Source organism: Eptatretus burgeri, chromosome 7 (genome assembly GCF_056783735.1).
Source record: "Eptatretus burgeri isolate ZD-2024b chromosome 7, Ebu_testis_v1, whole genome shotgun sequence".
Lineage (NCBI taxonomy): Eukaryota > Metazoa > Chordata > Myxini > Myxiniformes > Myxinidae > Eptatretus > Eptatretus burgeri.
Window position 1 is genome coordinate 31,596,454 of NC_140967.1, and position 21,336 is coordinate 31,617,789.

The window sequence follows — 21,336 nt, forward strand, 5'->3', positions numbered from 1 at the left end:
GGAGCTGAAAGTCTGTGTTGCCCAGCGACAGCCCCGAAACCTGAAGGATCTGGAGAAGATCTGTATGGACGAGTGGGCCAAAATCCCTGCTGCAGTCTGTGCAAACCTGGTTAAGAACTACAGGAAACGTCTGATCTCTGTAATTGCAAACAAAGGTTTCTGTTCCAAATATTAAGGTCTGTTTTTCTGATGTATCAAATACTTATTTCATGCAATAAATTGCAAATTAATTATTTAAAAATCATACAATGTGATTTTCAGGATTTTTGTTTTCGATTCCGTCTTTCACAGTTGAAGTGTACCTATGATAAAAATTACAGACCTCTACGTGCTTTGTAAGTGGTAAAACCTGCAAAATCGGCAGTGTATCAAATACTTGTTCTCCCCACTGTGTATATATACATATATATATATACATATATATATATATACATATACATATACATATACATATACATATATATATATATACATATATATATATATATACATATACATATACATATACATATACATATACATATATATATATATATATATATACATATATATATATATATATATATACATATATATACATACATATATATATATATACATATATATATATATATACATATACATATATATACATACATATATATATACACATATATATATATATATATACATATATATATATATATACATACATACATACATACACACACACACACACACACACACACACACACACACACACACACACACACATCGTTAAAAGTACATAATGATGGATGTTTTATTTCACAATGTCATGAGATTCCCAGAAGTCCTCAACAAATTATTTCATCATGACATTGGATTTATGGTCCCTGCTTGAGTCGTTCAAGAGAAAATAGTGGGAAATAATAGCAAGGACCTGTATAACCTCTGCGGTAAAAGCCCTGCTTGAAAGAATGCCGCATACTTATTTGGGGGGAGTATATAAACACAGACCACTACTTTTATAGTGTGGAAGAATCGAAGAGTTAGGACCTATGCCCAGCTGCTTCTGCTGCCGCACTTGCATCATTTGCTTGTTCTTGAGCATTTGGTGCCCTTTCAGATCGCGTTGGCGTATAATTAGCTTGTCAGTGACATGGCGGTTCTAATGTATACCTTTGAAGGTGTATATCCTAAAATTATACATGAAGTTTCGCAAACCAATGGTCTTTGATTCAGCATCATTTGATGTGAAGTTTTATATGATTTTCATTTCTGTGTGTGATCCTGTTGCTGACATGTAGAGATGGCTGCAAATCATGCCCTCCTCACAATAAATAAATAAATGAAAAGGTGTCTCACTCAAAAAGGATTAAATGCATGGAATAGTCTCCTTGGAAAGGTAGTGGCAGGAGAAACAGAAGGTAGGTTTAAATTTGAGTTGGACACCATTGCTGATAGAGGGGTACACAAGAATGGTTGGTAGTTGGGCTTGATTGGTGATTGTATAAATGTATAATGATTGCAATGCCAATGAGAGGATCATGTCAAAAAGTGAAGGTGCTGTCTGTTTGTTCATTCCTCACTTTATAACATTGTTCGCCCCTCCTCCAAAAAAACAACAATATATTAAAAAAAAAAATTTAAACAGTTTTAGAATTTAAAATAATAATATCTTTTGTCGTATTATGTATTGTTGGTGTATAAAACGCCATAATGCATGCATGTACTTGCTTGATTGTTATCTCCACTCTTCCACCCCAAATATCCCACCCCCCCCTCACACATCCCTCCCAAAGCCAAGTAAAGTTGATAAACTGTTGGAATTCATTGATATAGTGTCAATGTAGTGCAGGCTTGATGGGACGAATGACCTCCTGGATCAAAGTCCTTTCTGTATCCTTGTGTAACTTAATCGAGCTTAACATCTTCATCTCAAAAGTTTATACTTGTGGTTATTTTAAAATGCTTGGATTATAAAACAAATTTAACAAAAGTAACGTTTGTTTCAAGGCTCATTCTTTGCTGGACAATATATATACATATATATATATATATATATATATATATATATATATATATATATATATATATATATATATATATATATATACACATACATATATACAGGCTTTGGAGTTTGAGATTTGTGCAATTATTGGATGTTTTTTCAGGTTTATCTTTATTTTTGAACTAACAAGTACGATAAAGTAGTTTACCATTTTATAATATTGGTTTGCTTTGAAATATGTACAGGCACGCACCTACGGGTATGCACTAGTAAATTTAATGAAGGGAGGTAATACTAGAGCAGATTAAGGTGCTGTAGATCGACGTAAATAAGGATATCCCGATTTGAACCAAAAAACAAAATCTTATCATACTCTAAAAAGAGCTTCAGTAATAGCAATTATATCAGGAAAGCAAAGGATTGAACTAGCATGCCATCCTCATTTTGTAAATATTATTGGGCAAGCAAACTCCTTATTTAAAAGGCTGGTTATGAGTCTCCTACAGGTTTCACTGGAGGGGACTATAGGTTTGCTCTCTGTCTGTCCATCCGTCCAACCTGTAGTTTTACAGACTTTTTTCCCCATCCCCTTTAACATAATCAACTGAAACTTGGTGCATGGCTTTATTATGATAAGTTACAGAACCAGTTCGAGTTTCAGGACATTTTGGCAATTTTTAAGTGATGCCCTCTTTGGAATGAGAAAATATATCGATGGGGGACATGTATTGCAAAGAAATTCTCGCTCTACTTCTTCTTAATGGCTGGTAAAATGTACGTTTTACAAGAGATAGGGAGTCCACATTGAAGTTTCATGTCGTTGCAACTCAAACGATTTTACAGTTGCATATTATACCCTCATGGGTGTCAGTGAGAGTTTGTACCTGGTGTACACCTCACTCCTGGGGATTGTAATGATGACACCCTCTCAGCACACCTGAAGGGTGGGGGTGGGGGGAGAAGCTGGGTACACAAGCCAAATTTGGTCAAGATCGGTCAGGAACTGAAAGATGAGTTAGCAATTTAACAATTCCTCCCCTTTATCGTAGAAATCATCAATATATGTCTTTGCCTTGTGGCGTGTAGGATTCGATGTCAAGTGACATGTATGCTGGTGAATGGATGCGAGATCAGCGCAGCGGCCTTGGGGTTTGCGTACGTCTTGATGGCGCACAATTTGAAGGTGAATGGCGTGGGAACAGAAGACATGGCTACGGACAAACGACGTACCCTGACGGGCGAAGCGAAGAGGGCAAGTATCGACAGGGAGTGCTGTTAGCATGGAAGAAAGCGGGAACCCTGCCAGGAGCTGCGTCCAAGCGTAAAGCAAGGCTTGAAGCTGCCGTGCTGGGGGCACGGCGCATGGTGGAGCTGGCTCGGCAGAAAGCCGAGATGGCCAAAGACCGGTGAGCAAGGGGGCCGGGAGAGGGTTAAGCACATATAGAGTGAGAGTGGAGAAGATATGGGAGTTGGTAATGAGTACATGATGGGATTTAGCAAAACACTGGGATTTTGTAGAAATATAACAATTCCATGATTTGGGAATGAAAATGAATCCCAAATTTTGTCAGCTTTCTCTTTCATGACCTCAAAGGAAGAGACAGTGTAGTTCCTCAGCCTTATCATTGTTGCTTGATACTGTCACACTTACGTTGGTGGTTGGGCTGTTAATCTTCTTATTTTCAACATTAAGGTCTTACATGGATTGTGTACTTTTCTTTGGGCGCAGTCGGCCCTTCATGCATATGGTATATATAATCAATAATGTCAGAATATTTTTTTCCAGTGGATATGAAAGGCTCATAGGCAATCTCAGGTATTCTAAAGCAATTTAAACAAGTCCAGATATCACAGCAAATGTAAATGCGGGTTACTTCTGATGACTCCAATGCAGTATTTGGTCTTTCGTTTGATTATTTTTAGGCAGATCCTTGCTTCAGAAGTTACACATTGCATGCTCCCAAAATGATCACAAGGATTCGTTCAGCGACATAGTGGAGCAATTGCATTTTTTTTTGGTTTACAGTGTTGAGGTTTTCAAAAGAGCTGGAACACAGAATTGATCAGGACATCAAGGAACATAGAAAGAGAGGGGGTGAGGAGGAGATGGACACACCAAGAGCAGGGTTGACGGACAAAATAGAAAATTTGGAAGGGCAACTGACGTGGGGAAGAATGAGAGGAAGGGGAGGGCACTGGGTGAACAAGATGAATACAGCCACAAACTCTCAATCACAGAAGTGGAAGTAAAAAACTGGAAACCTGGAAAAAGGTGGGCTTGGGGAGGGTTAATGGGGGGAGAAAAAATTATGGGTGTGGATGGGGTTGACCTAAGATGGTGGTGAACAGCCATCTTGAAGCCCAGGAGAGAAGTTGGTTCCACAGTTGGGGGGGGAGAGGAGAAGAAGGAGGAGATTGGGACCATACTCTGTGCAGAGCGTTGGTGCTGTTCAAGTAGTCTCCTTGGCTATTGGGGCACAATCCTGGATGGGTCACCACTCCGACACAGGATACCAGCATGCTGGCACTCATTTTGCTGACTTCGGAAAAATGAGGGGCCGAGTCAACCCCACCTGGTATTCATTCAACAGCAGAGCGGGATTTGAACTCAGGACCCTAGGATCCAAAGCCCGCCACCCTAACCGTTAAGCCCACACCAACACCAGGAAGAGCGAGAGAGTGGGTGGGGAGGGCAGGGAAAAATCGAGCTGTGCAGTGAAGATAAAGTTAAGCTCAGAATTTTGCAATAATGTCTCTCAGCATGGCAAGAAGGAATAAGCCACAACATGCCAAATTGCGAAATGATCAGGGTGACTGCAGAGGAAAGTGGGCATAAAGTGCCCCATCTTGAGGCCCAAATAAACTGATAAACTTCACCTTGAAGAGTTATCAGCAAATCGATGAGAATTTTCCAGATAATTGTCATCTTTCTTCAATGCTCTTTATGTCATATTTATGTTTGACACTTGACTGCATCAGGTCTTGCTGACAGATGTTCACAAAAGTTATTGGATACTGATACCTTTTATTATTTATATTTGTATACAAGGTCAAAGCTCATGGAAGAGTGAGAACACTGAACACATCAGGATGCAACATAATGAAAGGAACAGGAGAGAAAGTGAGAGAGAGTGAGAGTAAACACCAACAGCAGGGTTGAAGGACAAAATAGAGGGAGACTTGGACAAATAATGGAGGAGGGGAGGAAAGAGGGCTAAGGAAGGACGTATGAGGTGGACAAGATGGATACAGAAGCAAACTCTCATATCAGGAAGGAAAAACTGAAAATTTGGAAAGAGGAGGGCTTGGCGAGGTTGGGGGGGGGGGAGGGGGGAGTTAACGAAGGTAGAAAAGATCATGGTTTTGGATTGGGGAAGATCTGAGATGGTGGTGAACAGCTGTCTCGATGATTTGGAGAGAAGAATGAGATTGAAAAGGATGTGGAAGTTGGTTCCACAGGTGGGGAAAATAAGAAGAGCAAATGAGTGGAGGTGAGCAGTGATCCTGGATATAGGTAGTTTCACCAGAAGGGGATTGATGGTGGACCGTGTGGACCCTGTAGAAACCTGAGGAGGGGGAAGGTGTGGGGGAGGGGGGGGAACAAGGCACGGAAAGAGCAGAAGGTGCAAGACCATAAAGGAGGCAGTAGAAGACAGCGACCACTGACCTGTTTGCGATGGGAACTTCAATTACCAATTCCACCCTTTCTTTGTTCAATTATATATCAATGCCACAAGATGCAATGGTTTGATAAAATGTCAGATGGACTTGTGTCATCATTCTCACTCATTCGTTCTGGGACATGCTTCCAAAACCCTTCAGGGAAATAGATATTCAGGCTTTTGCATTCATGTATGCAGTTGTTCTCAGATTTGTGTTTTGTATCCTAAAAAGTGAAAGGAGTTATTTGTTTCAATTTTGCAAAACCCACATTTATCCATTTTTATTCATTTCAGCTATTTTCTTGCACCAATTCAGGCAATGTCCTTGATCTTGGTCTTTTATTGTGCCTTCAATCCCAAAATGTCAGTTATCTTCAAAGCAGGAAGTAGAAAAGGGTTAATCAGGACTCATTGATATTGCCACGGTCTCTCATGGCTTCACAAACGTGGACCATATTAACTTGCAGGTGTAAAGGGTGCCTCTCACATGCATCTTCACTAGGCCCCACTGCTCTGCCCTTCTAACAAACCCTCTCAAGCACTTCTTGAGAATGCCTTGCAGTGAACTCTATTGTCAGCAAAGGGATCAGACATAGGAATGAAAATCATAATAAAACTTCACATCAAATGATGCTGAAGCAAAACCATTGGTTTGTGGAACTTTATATTTAATTTTGGGAGATACTCCTGGAAGGTATACATTAGGACTGCCATCATTGCCAAGATAATTCTGTGCTAACACTGCCTGACAGCGCAAAAAATGCTCAAGAACGAGCAGATGATGCAAACGTGGCAGCAGAAGCAGCCCGGGCGGAGGCTCGTACTGCCATCGCATTGGCTATGGAAATTTCACCGACATTTCTGCAGCCAGGTAAGGCAGGATTTCAAAGTTTTTATTTGTTTCTTCTGGCTATGATTGATCTGTTTATATTATTTGCATACTAAGTCCCATTGCATTTCTATCTATACTTGTAAACCAAAGTATTTTTATCTGACTATTCTTAATTACAGGGGCAGGATGGCCTTGGCCCGAGAGGTATGAGTTATAATCTCGATCCAGCTAGAAACTGTCATCCTGATCCAGGGTGATGCATCAATGTGTGTGCCATCCCCTCAGATTGATATTCAGTCTGTTGGACCTGTCTGCTAACATTAGTTCTTGGAAGATGTTAAAGATCCCACACTGGTTTTTGTGAAGGGTTTGCAAGTTATCAAGGGCACCATAGCCCGTTTCCAAATTCCAGCTCCCATCCCAAAGATAAACAGAATGGCAATACAGGCTTCGTACTCAGCCTTATCCAATAACAAATTTCATTGCTGGATCCTCTGGGCCTATGGCCTTATGACTACCGTATTTTCCGGTGTATAAACCGCGGCCGCGTATTAATCGCACCTCTATTTTTTTTACCCTCAAAAAAAAATGAATAGATTGATCATTTTATTTTCTGATCGAGATCTAAATGCGTTTGTACATTAACTTTGTATGGAACAAAGTGATGGAAGTATCAACATGCTTACTGCGTCACATCATGGTTGCCCATAAAAACAAAGATAAAATTTCATTACAATTTTCTGTGTCCAGTTGTTGTGCAAACCAATGAACATACATCGTGAAACCCCAACATTTGTGGACTCTGCGTATTTGCAGTTTATAAAATGTGACCTGCTTCTACTTTTGCGGCCCCTGTGCTTCAGCTTTTCACGTTTTTTTTTTGCGGGCGCATCAACCATCTCCCAACAGCCGCACGCATAAAGCAGCTCTAAGATTACCAAGTAATGTTAATAATAATTGCAAAAGTAACGAATAATTTTGTGTTACAGCAGTTATTCTTGTAATTGTATTAATCACCATGTCATCATTAATTTTTTTCCCCCAGAAACAGAGACAGAAGAAAGTGAAAACAGTTCCGATTGGGATTATGAGGAGGACGAGGAGGTTGTTTCTGAGGTATTGGAAAGAACTCCCAGCATTGATCTTTACAAAAAAGGAACCACTCCCCCACCAGAGGAGATCGAAGATGGAGCTTCCCAAGACAGCCCGCAAACAGGCGGCAGAAAAAGGCGACCGACATTGTCCGACATTGGGGCCGACAACAGCAAAGCGCTTACAGAAGCTTCTGCTGCAACTGAGGAGCAAAACGATGTTGAAAAACCCCAGGCCAACACTCAGATAGGTATCACTGATTTAATTATCAAGCCTAAATTATTGGGAGATGTTACAAAAGAACTGTATGTTAAATATACAATTGTTGAGAATTCGTAAGAAAGTGTTGACAATAAATATAGCTTACAGGTAATGCACACTCACCTTTAAGATGGTGAATATGGGTTTGAATGTCGGTGCAGCTATAAATGTCATCCAGGTGTTTCGCAGCCATCAGATGGGTGTTAAATCAGAGGACTTGTCCACCAGCACTGCTCGTTGGTGAACATTTGGAATCCCACAGTGTCTTTCACAAAAGTGGCGAGTTATTTCTGACACCCTGAAGAAATTACAAATCCATGCCACCTTCTGTCAGGCCTGACCAGCCAGTTTTGCTTTTAAAAGGTTTGGCCCAAATATTTCCCTTGCCAACTCCATAAACTGGGAATCTAAGTGGGGTAGCTATAGAAGTAGTAATTGTATGAAGTAAGTTAGCAAGAAAATAAGTAAATATACAGTGTCTTCAGAAAGTATTCACGTCTCTTGACTTTTTCACATTTTATTACAGCCTGAATTTAAAATGGATTAAATTGAGATTTTTTTTTTGACATAGATCTACACATAATACCCCATAATATCAAAATGGAATTTTTTTTCCTGAAATTTTTACAAATCAATTAAAAATTAAAAGCTGAAATGTCTTGGGTCAATAAGTACTCAACCCCTTTGCTATGACACTCTACCTTGAGGTCAGGTACATCCAATTTCCTTTGATCATCCTTGAAATGTCTCCACAACTTGAATTGGAGTCCACCTGTGGCCAATTCAATTGAATGGACACAATTTAGAAAGAAATACAACTTTCTATACAAGGTCCCACAGTTGACAATGCATGTCAGAGCCGAAACTCTTCCATGAAGTCCAAGGAACTGTCCATAGAAACCAGAGATAGAATTGTGAGGAGACATAGACCTGGGGAAGGGTATTAAACAATTTCTAGAGTGTTGAAAAGTTCTCAAGAGCACAGTGAGCTCCATCATTAGGAAATGGAAAGAATATGGAACTACCCAGACTCTTCCTAAAGCTGGCTATCCAACTTGAGCAACTGGGAAAGAAGGACCTTGGTTAAGGAGGTGACCAAGAACCCAATGACCATTCTGACAAAACTACAGAGTTCCTTGGCTGAGATTGGAGAACCTACCGGAAGGCCAACAGTCACTGCAGCACTTTACAAATCTAGGCTTTATGGGAAGGATTCGATGTCAATTTTTACAAATCAGATGGAAGATGGATGGCCAGATGGAAGCCACTCCTGAGAAAAAGGCACATGAAAGACTCTGAGAGCATGAGGCAAAAGATTATGTGATCTGATGAGATGCAAATTGAACACTTTGGCCTGAATGCAAAGTGCTATGCCTGGTGGAAACCAAACACAGTTCAACACTCATCTAACACCATCCATACCGTGAAGCATGGGGGTGGCAAGATCATGCTATGGGGATGCTTTTCAGCGACACTGACTGGGAGACTTGTAAGAATAGGACATACCCAAGAAGACTCTCAGCGGTAATCGCTGCCAAAGGCACTTCTAAAAAGTATCGACTAAGGAGGTTGAATACCTGTGTAAATTAGACATTTGTGTAAAATTAGATTTGTGTAAAAGATTTTTATTTTCAATGCATTTGTAAAAAAAATTCTAAAAACACGTTTTCACTTTGTTATTATGGGGTATTTTGTGTACATGGTGACAAGTTTCTTTTTTTTATTTTTTATTTTATCCATTTTAAATTCAGCCTGAAACACAAAATGTGACAAAAGTCAAGGGATGTGAATACTTTCTGAAGACACTGTAAAATCTTTATATTTGGGCCTTCCTTGGACTATTGCGAGTACCTCGTTCAGAGAACTTTTTGAATATCTTACATGAGAAGACTGTTCGAGTTTTTATTTTTATTTTATTTTTTTAGCAAAACGACTAAATAAGATGCTGTATTTAAATAATTGGTTTGCGGGCACCAGCAGTGACCACTATTTTCGTTGTGTCTGTGTGTCTGTCTGTCTATCTGTTTGTTTGTTTGTGACTCTCTCCAGAGCATAGCTCCATGACGTTTGATGTGATGTTGATGAAACTTGGACACAAGCTCGACTAGCATAACCCGCGCTCTGCGCGACATGTTGGGGTGGGTGTGTTTGAGAAAGGAACTGATGCAGAGTATCAGTAGTAATTTTACTTTAATGCAGTAAGTGGAATACGATTTCACTGTTTCAGAACCATTTTATTTACTTTTTTTTTGTACCATGCACCTCATATGGTCTTTGAGATAATGTAAGCCGATTATCATGTTACTCGAGCGCAGAACAAAGTCGAAGATAGCGCGACACGAAACCACAAACTCGGAAATAATATATAAGATATCATGGTCTAGTTGTATCTTTTTGTATGAGGGGTGTCCCAGGCCCCCTGTGGGCGGAACCACGCCCACTTGAACTTTTTGTTTCTTTTTATTTTTTTTCTCGATATTTTTCTCGCAATTTCATTTCCTAGAAGCTGTGTGTAATGTCCATAAGTACAACATATAAAAAATTCGATTTGATTTGGTCAATTTTGACGGAAGAAATAGGTTTTTACGGTAGGGCTTCCTCAAAAGCTTCCACTTACTCAAATGTACCTATCGTGGCATTGTTCAATAATGCCCGCGAACCATCGTCTCCTCCCGGCTAGTAATAACTTGTATCCATCGTGGGATGCAACATTATTTCGTTTGCTATTGTAATCGTAAATCATACTAAAATCAAACTAAAATATGTAATTTTTGTTTCGTGAAATTGTAAAATAATGTTCACAGTAAAGTCATGAAAACAAAACCTACACCACCTAAATAATGAAAGGTCACAAACAGAGCAAATAAAGAGGCATCTAGATATTACTTACAAAAATGGCATTTCTCCCAGCCCCTCTCCAGATGTAATATTGTTGCGCGGATGGCAATCACCCAATAACCACATCCACAATCAAAGCGGTTATTGATCACACCAAGGTTAACACTGGGGATCGATGAAGCAGTTTTAATCCTCAATGTAAGGAAGGTGGGCAGTTCGGTCTCTTTGTTTTGAACTTTCTATTCCCCAACATTCCTCTGCTCTTGGTCCATACTTTGCTGCAATCTCGCACGATGCCGGTTACTAATAAGGATTATTATCAATTGAATCATCTCAGAATGCAGAGTAACCCAAACAAACATCAGTGTGGCAAAATGGTGATAACATGAGGTGCAAACAATCTTTTTAAAATAAATAAATAAATTTATTTGACTTAGACATGCCAACAGAATCCCAAACAGGAACAAAATTTTTTTTAAAAAGGTCAGAATTTCCTCTCGGACCAGGGCTTTATCAGCAAGCCACACCCCAAGTCTCCAGCCACCCTCCCCCAACCCAAGCTAACTGATGGCGGTGCAAAGAGTCTCTGCCTCAACAGGTTACACCAATCAAACCTCATGGTACCCCAACCTCCTGCCCCCCTCCGCACCATCAAGCACATTGACTAGTCCAGTCTAGCGCACAAAACCCAATGTCCACCTCCCACGCAGTGAGGGGTAGTAGTACTTCAGAGGCAGAGTCTTCTCTCTCTGTTACTGGGCATCCCTCTGTTGGTGGGCAGGAAGCATGGTATATCACTCTCTACACTTGCCTGACCTCACCCAGTTTGACACAAGGGAATGAAAGGGACACGAACTTTGCAGTATTTCTATCATACTAAAACAAGCAATTTGGTGCCTGTCTGTCTGTCTGACCACGATACTTTCGATCGTTACCTATACAATCTCAACCAAACTTGACAGGGAGACTAAGGGTCACAGGATGAAGGTTGTAGTGACTTCATCCCAACCCCCTCCCTCTCCAAGGGTTTTCCACCTTGGCTAAACTGTGTGAAGGCGTATAAATAGTTTATCATGGCATTTTGTGGGACAAACCTACAGGAAATAAAAATTATTATAACCACAAACTGTTCAGTCAATTCTGTCCAAAATATTATTACCTTTTTAAAGTCACGACTGTTGTTTAACACTAAACGGAAAGAAATGTGGAGGAAACCTGACATCCTTGAGGCATCCTATGCTTATCGTGTCCACCACAGATTAATGGATCCAAGCCATCTCGACTCGCTCGGCCTCGAGGTAGACCGTAATGATATTTAGCTAATAAAGATGCTTCGATGAGAACACATGATGTGCATATATGACCAACCAAAGTATGACTGTTTCTTTTTTTTTGCATCAATGCTTCTAATATACATGGGTGGTCTATTTTCTTCAAGCACTGATTTGTTTGTTCTTCTTGCAATCCATGGAATTTTTAACATTCGTCTCGAATGACACATTTCAAAACCGTCAATCTTCTTCCTTAAATTTTAAAGGTCCAGGTTCACATCCACACATTACAACTGGAAATACCAGAGCATTCACACACCTCCTCTTAAGGCCCAGTTACACCTTGACGTTTTAGCCAGCAATGGCAATGTATCAAAATGTATGTAAAACGCTGGCTTACGTTGAACTTTTGATGTTTTTTTTTTTAAAGAGGTGGACGTATTCATAACGAGTTGGTCGTATGCATAACATATTGGTAACGGACACAGAACGTTTCGTTGTCTTATAGATAACTTATACCAACGAATGCTTAGCTTGTTGTCGACGTTCATAACCTATGCCCAACGATAGTCTAACTTATGCATAGCGCGCTGCACGTATCGCCGACGATCACGTGGCATAGCCTATTAAAAGGCTGCCGCACAACGATTCAAATCATAACTGCCGTAGAAATGGAAGTGTCAACATCGCAGTCACACCTTGGCGATCTTGCCAGCGTATGCCAACCTCTGAAAAATGCGTCTAAAACGCTGGCGCACGTCGAATACGGTATGGGTAAGTTTGGTATACGTGAATAGAACGCTAAAGTACGCTATCATACGTCGTAGTAAGTGGAGTACGTCTTGTAATTTTAAACGTGTTAAAATTTTTACGACGTACTTGCCGTATGCCTCACACGTTCCGCATGTGATGGGAATAAATTGTACGCACGATATGCGAACATTGGCACACGTCGACAAAAGTTACTTGTAAGCAACTCATAAGTCGAAACACGTCGAGCTAATGTCTCGCGTACCCGAAAGTTATTTCTAACTTATGAGTAACATGGTTTGAACCAATTCCTTACGTATTTCCAACGCACATTGACGTATGTAGACGTATTTGATTGACGTCTTCTGGATGACCATAGAACTAAATGAACATGTTTCTAACTTACAACTACCATATAATGGCGTATTGGCAGCGTTTAGGGGAATTGGTATATAAAAATGGGGTTCACACAGGAGGAACCCATCAGTGTTCCAGACTCCATGTTTTTTTTGGTTTTTTTTTTCTTCGGCATAACGGTGATGTTGACACCGATTTCTAGTGTGGTTATGATTGAAATCGTTGAGCGGCAGCCTATTAATTATATTATATTATAACCACACTGGAAATCGAAGTGTCAACATCACCGTCATACCGAAGAAAAAAAAAAAAAAAAAAAAAAACTAGGGAATCTGGAACACTGACGCTAAACATTACCTTGATGTGTTTCAACTTATGAGTAACTTACAAGTAACATGTGTCGACGTGTGTCAACGATCGCGTAACGTGCCTACAACACGTTACTCATAGGTTATAAATAAGTTTCGGGTACGCTAAACATTACGTCGACGTGTTTCGACTTATGAGTAACTTACAAGCAACGTGTGTCAACGATCGCGTAACATGCCTACAACACGTTACTCACAGGCTAGAAATAAGTTTCGGGTATGCTAAACATTACCTCGACGTGTTTCGACTTATGAGTAACTTACAAGTAACGTGTGTCGACGTGTGTCAACGATCGCATAACGTACCTGAAACTTATGGCCAGTGTTGCGGAACTTGTGAGTCATACGCTGGCATAAGTCGTAAAATTTCAAGCATGCTAAAATTTGAGGACAACCACAAAGTACAACGATGAAAGCCAGCGTACTACGACATATGGCAGTGTTTTTCAGCGTACTCTCAATGTTTCCAAAACTTACCCATAACGTATTCGACGTGTGCCAGCGTTTTAGACAAATTTTTCAAAAATCGGCATAAGCTGGCTAAAACGTCAAGGTGTGACTGGGCCTTTAGTTTAGTTCATCACACCTTTGTATTTCCAGATCTTTGTCAATCCTGACATTGCTGTTCTCCACAATGCGAATCATCTATTAATTTCTCCTCTACATTGTCCACTCACTTCAATCTTAGAACCCAGGAAGATGAAACTTTCCACTATTTCCACATGAGTCTCCCAATCTGAACACATCGATCTCAGATGACAAGATTTTAGTCTTTAAAAAAAAATCTTTAGGTTCAAATAAAGATGAGTTTTCCACTTTCCTTCTTCACTTTCTGCAGTAGTTTAATCAAATATTTACTTTCTGCCAACAGAGTGGTATCATCAGGATGCCTAAGATTGTTGATATGTCTTCCTCCAATCCTGACTCCAGCCTCAATGTCATCAAAGTTAGGTTTTTCATCAAAATTATTATAACCACAAATGAAGTCAATTCCATTGGATGATAATGGCACAATAATAATAATAATAATATTAACATGGGGGCTGATAGGATGGCCTAACTCCAGCACACTCAACTCAAAACTGGCTCACCTGGGTTTGAATCACGACCCAGTTATAAACTGTCATCCTGGCGTTTCACAGGGAGGGGTGATTCATTGTGTGTGCCATCCCTCGGATGGACGTTAAACTGGGCATCCCGTCTGTTGGCATTAGTTGGTAGATGATAAAGATCCTTCGGTGTCCTTCGTGAAGTTCAGCTGAGCTATCGCCGGCACCATGGCAAAATTCCAAATTCCTGCCCTAACCGTAGAAGAACATCAAACGTAGCCAGTTAGTTCGTGAAAGACTTTGGCAAAGCTTCCCCCAGTCAACCCTGCAATAACGGGAAAACAATTGTGGCCGTAAAAGAATGAGCGTAATAATATTAACATGCCACCATCCAAATTGTATGCATATATACATGACCCCCACCCCTCTAATCCACTCCCCATGGGAGTCGGTGTTTCTAGTCATCAAAACTGGACAACACCATCTACCCTGTAGTAGTACCGAGGACACCTTATCCTAACCATGCATACTTTTTGCACATTCCAAATGTCCGAAGGATCTACACAAACACAAATTGCGGTTAAGGCCTCAACTATTACCCCATACCAAACAAATTTAACAAAATGCCAATAACCCTCAATACAAAACTCTTAAGATATACTTAATTTTTGCAGTGCACCAATAATTTTTACATTGCAGAGGTGCATCTAACAATTTTTTTTTAATTTGTTCATGATCTGTTTTAAATTTTGAGCCCTGCTTTATAAAATGATTTGTCAAATTTGCTGTGCATCTATTTCCTTTTTTTTGTGTGTCCTTTTGAGCGATTACACTATCTACTGCCACACTTGCCCTTCTCACAATGTGATCTGGACGCTGAGAAATGGTGGTCTTTATGAGTAGCCCTTGAGGTAATGCTCTCTGCATGTGCCTCCAAGCCGCTTTGGTGGTCTGCCGGAATTGTCCACTAATAACTCTTGATAATGCAATCAAGGCAGCACTCGTTTCATGCAGAAGCGCCCTTGGCACATTTACACCGAGCACATTTACAATATAATGGGAAGAAGTAGTAAGCAGTTGAAGACAGCGATTTGTGTTGGAACTTGTGGTGGGAATAAAACTACACTTGTCTTGAGAGCAAGGAGAGCAGTTATTAATCCTCAACTGCTGCAGAGACATTAGTTTGTTGCAGACTGACAATATTTTACAATCAATACCAGCACAACAGTCGTCTTAGCTGTGTTCTTGCATTCACAGTTGCCATTAGCAAACGACGATGAGTATGTATATTTCTAACATGCATGCTCATTACAATGTGAGTGAAGAGGGATAGCCATACAAGTGGACATTGAAAAGCGATGGAGTTATTGGCCTCGTCGTGGTTACCTTTTGCCCGTGGACCAGCGGAAACACTGTCTGACCTCACATCCCAATATACATTTTATAGCAGCCTTTGGTGGCTTCAAAACAGACGTTTTGAAGCTACCACCGATGTGTGGTAGCTTCAAACCTTGTACAGACTCTGAAACACATACACCCAAAGGATGGGGATTTGAGATGCTCCCATTCGGCCGTGAAAGAATAAAGCACACATCAACAAACAAATGCACAAACACTTCAAAATATTTTTCAGATATCAGGAAGGCAATACATGCTTACGATTACAGTGTTTGAAGTAACTTTATCGAAAACAGGAATTATATAACTTTAGTAAAGACAGGAATTATCTTGTATTTGAGAATGTAACCCAGTTTTTCCTCGAACATACATAAAAAAAAATTATTTTGTACTGTTCTGTGTACACTATGGCCAGAGATTCCAATGATAATTAATCATTGAGATTTTTGAACTTGACACCACCTTTGCAAAATTCTGTACCTGTCTCTACATTAGGATTTCTCTTCATAATATCTGTTCTTCGTTGTGTTTGTTTTGGTTTTATTTAAACGGATGCACTTTTTTTACAGTGGTGATGGAACACTCACTGGCACTTCTGTGCCAGTTTAAATTTGGTGTCCTGGCAAGAATCGTGGACCGATAAATGAACAACAAAATATTGTAACAGTCCACTGGTCGGTCCGGTTGCTCGGTCTGAATCCGGTGAGTCGTGTAGCGATGACATCAGCCACCCACCGCAGAGATTTCCGGTCAAGTCCCATGTCCGACATCGTATTGTTACGGGGCCGGGACGTCGGCCACGAGCACGACCACTAGGTGGAGCAGTAGAGTCGGCTCAACAGATCACCCGGAATTCAGATCGTACTTCTCCGGAAAAGTCCGGAGAAGACGGGTCCCTTTTAGACCGAAATCCGCCAATGGGTAGACCACGTGGGGTAGGGTCGATTGCCAACTTCAATTTACCTAAGTACCCACGTGGTCCAACTACCGGGGAATTTCACCCTCGACGGAACTCGTACGAAAACGAGCCGCTTGGCGAGCTCGTTCCATGCGCAATCCTGAGCGGTTTTAATCGCCAAGAACCGTCGGACCGAATTATCCTGCAACCACGGCAATGGCCAACTGATCCCTCACACACGACATGCTCAGTCAATGGAAGAATGGACACAACGAGCTGAGAACATTTAACAATTGGGGTTTATTTATAAAGCAATGGGGGCCTTGGGAACATAGAAGACAGTGCTATACCGAATATCAGAAATGCAATGCGAAGGTTTATAGAGCAAGCACTTAAACAGTTTCGCTACTTATTGGACTGGCGCCACAAACACAAACACAAACACATACACACAGACAGAAATGGACCCCACAGGTCTTTATTCGGCTCTCCAGCCGAGGAGGATAGTCCGGCTGGGAATCAGAATAGCCGGCTACGTGGCCGCGAGTGCGCAGCTGGACGTCCCCTTCGTTTTGAAGCTCCGGGCACCGTCGTCCAAGCCAGCTCAGCTGAACCTGACCTCGAGGGATCCTCCGGCGGCTGAACCTGACCACGAGAGATCTTCTGGCGGTTGAACCTGACCACCAGAGAGAAAGCCAGAGAGAGAGAGAGAGAATGGGGGAGCGCCAGAGGGAGAGAGACAGAGCCAGCGCCAGTGAGAGAGAGCGAGCACCTCTTGGGGATGAGCCCGACTTTTATCCTCCCCCTCCTCTTCTCGCCACTCGCCTTCTCATTGGTCGGAAACAATCATGCGATTCCCTGCCCGCCCTCCATTGGACAGGCGCGTGGTAGGCGGGGCACTCCCACTCCTCTGGGCAGAGTCTCCAGCAGAGGTGTTTGTGGCTCCGCCCACTGCCTCACCTCCGACCACGTGTCTAATGGCGACCGTGTCGAGTCGGAGACGGGGCGGGGAAGACGCCCGCTCCCTGCCAATTGGCTAAGGAGGGACGCCATGCCTACGCTAGACTCCACCAATGCGCGCACTTGCTGGCTGGCGTGCACACGAAGAATGCCGCGAGTGTCATGGCGTCAGGATGGAAGTGAAGATGGCGTTGTTGTCATTGCTGTTGCGGGAGATGGGGTATTCCAATAACAAATTGCAGCGCAGTTACACTTATTCACCCATTAGACCAGGGGGAGGAAGCTATCTATAAAACACGTACTTACCGAGATAACTGAGCTAAAGGACCTGAATGTTGGGTGGGATAGATTTCCAGATTCGCAATCGTATTACCATGCTGATTGGAATCTCTATGCTGGGTGAGTGATGTGCTGAGGCAAACATGAGACAGATCTTATCATCTGGCCGAGAAAATGCTGTCCTTGTGTTGTCGAACTCTTAACGGTTCACAACCACGGCCAATCTCTATGTCAATACAGATTTGCCTGCCTAGCCATCAAATGGCACCGCTGTGAGCAAGAAGGATGAGCTAAGACAAAAATCGATTCAACAATTGTATTGGTGTGTTGTGTAACAGCACAAAGCACGTATGTACAGGAACAAGTGATTGCAATTCAATAAAATTATCCCAATAATTAACCCCTATTCCGATACGTGCCCACGAACAGACCATCGATGAAACAAGTACTTAAATACCTCTGCCTTAAGGTCTCAGACACTCATGACTAAGGCCTGGGGGAACCACAAGACAGCAGGGTTTTCTCAGCCCAGACCGATATTGTAGTGTGATGGCAGCAATGTCCAGCTCCATGATCATGAGGGGAAGGAGTCACAGCATTTATGGGGCAGACATGGCACCTGCAAGCGAGATGTGGCCAATCGAGGGGAGGCAGGGCGTCACCCGGCAGCTGTATCCACGAGGTGTCAAATTGGCCTTCTCTCCAGTCTCTCTCCCACTTTGGCACTTTTATTAGCTCTGGCCCCCACCTCGAGCTGTGGCGCACTTTTCCCCTCCCCTCTCACTCACTATTGGCTGATGGTTCAGCCTGAGCCAAGCCCTACATGACCCCTGACCCAGCCGAGCTGGTGATATTTGAGGCTCGACTCGGTAGGGCCTAGCTTTCCTGCTTAAACTTTGATCTGGGGACCTAACAAACACCTCTAAAGCACATTTTAACAGTGGAACCAAAGGTAAGAACTTGAAATAAAGGTCAAACGGGATGTAATCCAATTTTAGACACACTGGGGTGGGTTTCACCTTTTTTGCTTAACAAATTAGCAATGCATATCCATAACAACATTTAATGACTTCATGCTTATTGTAAACACTCAATATGGGAAACTACACTCTATTATTAACCCAGAGGAGCCATATCTGCAACAATGTAATGCATTGTGTGGTTTGGTACAAGTAATATAATGGACAAGTGCCCAGCCAGACAGCATGTTGTCTATGCCGAGCTGAATGGCACCTTCTCTGATGCTGGAGATGATTTTGTGTATGCCTTGATGTCCTCTCATCATTCCTTTGTTGACTAACAAATCTCAACTGAGCTTCTCTGTTTTGTGCTCTAAATTCACTTAAACCAGTCACAGACAAATTTGCTCTTGTTCTTGCCTTATTCTCTCAATTTTTTCTTAATCGTGGTTCTTTGTGCTTCTCCGTCTCAATAAGTCGCCCTTTCGCATTTGAAATGCAGCTGCTGATCAATTTGGTCTTTTCCATGGATACACATGACCTGAAGAAATAAAAGATGGATATTTATCTTCAAAAGATTTTAAATCTAATGTTGGTCAGTGAATCAATGAAGAAATGTATTTAAAATTGGGATTGTATATCAGTTGCCAATGACGGGGCGAACATTTGAAATCATACCGGTACGGCATAAAGTCCATGTCACGACAAAAAGTAGTGTGATGTGGCATGATAAAACGTATGGCACCGTTTAAACGTAGTGCGATAGTATTTGGGTTAGATGACATGAAAAATTTAGCACCTGCACCCTCTTGCATGCCAGAAACTCATCTATTCATTCTGTTCTCTAACATCCAAGTGACATTTTTGATCAAACCATCAATTTAGTGAAAACAGAATTCGGGATTATGATTGACATATATTATTATAATTTATAGATTTTATGCATAACAATCTTTTTTTGCAGACAAAATCTCGGCTCGTGAAAGCAAAGTATGATGCCAAAGAGTCACATTTTAGACAGTCAATAACATTATGTGCAATTGCTAGCTTACTGCAAAGCTTTCTTATCATAAAACATTTTTGTGCACACTTTTTATCCATACAAGTGAAACAATTTTTACCAGTTCAGTAGGGAGTAGATACAGGGGAAGCTATCGACATTGACCTTTTTCCAAAACTGTAACAAAAGTTTACTGAGCAGCTCATATTATATTAAAAATCTACTTTACATCTTGGGCAGATTAACATTTGGACACGGAGTTCCAAACCATGGTTTTTCAAGTGTGAAAGTAACACTGGAAGCAGATAATGTTTCATTCAAGCATCTTTTATCCAGCATCTCTGATTCTGACTGCACAATCTTTAAAAATCATCAACGAGATGAAAACAACACGTTTCTTTTGCTAAAGAGAATAACATTCTGTGTTCAAAAATGCATTATTTATACCAGTTGTTGCTTTGACAAGAACATAACCAAATAATGTACCTCTGTCCCTTCCCTAAGCTATGAAACCACAACGAAAACATAGAGGGCCTCCCACTCCTTATAAGAAAGAAATGCGACCTCTTCGTCGGCGTGAGAACATATCAATTTCCAACCGCGTGAAGGAGGAGTTTATGGCAGACTACCACGGGTATACCATCCGCACCAGGCAAGGTCTCATTCAGTACAACACCAACGTTCATTGCCCATGCTCGACTTCAAAGATCAAAGCAACACCCAGTTCGATGGGGGATGACAGTAGCCAGCTGACCAATGCAAGGTCAGTTGGGATGAACGAGGACGAGAAAAAAGTGGACAACAACAGTTTTGAGGATGTGGAAGGAGAATTTGTGAACTCTTCTGGTGAGATGGTAGAAGGCACGGATGTTGAAACAACTCAAAAGTATGTGAAGGTGAGTACCAAATGTGAAAATTGTACTAATGCTGCATTAACACGGTGGTAATCGGTGAGTGTGGGCTTATTTGGATGGGCATCCCAGAGGTTGTGGCTTCAAATCTGCCTGAAGGTAGCTATATTAAAAACATTTGGAATTGAAGATTCTGTAAACAAAGCTTGGCTTGTTAAATGAATGTTGTTAATTGAACCCATATATCTCACAAACGACCTTGAGGAAGGAGGTAATCTGCCCTCACTCCCTAACTCAGGGTAAATGTGATGCTTATCCACTCTTTATGGTTGACTCATTGTTCTTTGGGCAACTTATGAATGTCACTAAAATACTGCAAATGAAAGATAATGCTGCTCAATCTCTCCTTCACCCAACAAAGCATCCGATCTACATTACATCTGCAAAAATGGTGGCATTATTGACCTCCTCCCATCCATGTACTGCATAACATAAAAACCTTGAAATTATACATGTAAACAACTTAAGGTAGCTCA

General features: G+C 41.3%; 1 protein-coding gene across 1 annotated transcript in view; it reads left to right on the forward strand.

The window, feature by feature from the left end:
- LOC147022963 (junctophilin-1-like) overlaps window positions 1-21,336 on the forward strand; it is a 51,015-nt gene that overhangs the window by 6,494 nt on the left and 23,185 nt on the right. Inside the window, exons 3-6 of the mRNA XM_085887917.1 lie at window positions 3,062-3,381; window positions 6,390-6,508; window positions 7,515-7,811; window positions 20,454-20,845. Coding sequence (XP_085744043.1) covers window positions 3,062-3,381; window positions 6,390-6,508; window positions 7,515-7,811; window positions 20,454-20,845 — 1,128 coding nt within the window. The remainder of the gene's footprint in view (window positions 1-3,061; window positions 3,382-6,389; window positions 6,509-7,514; window positions 7,812-20,453; window positions 20,846-21,336) is intronic.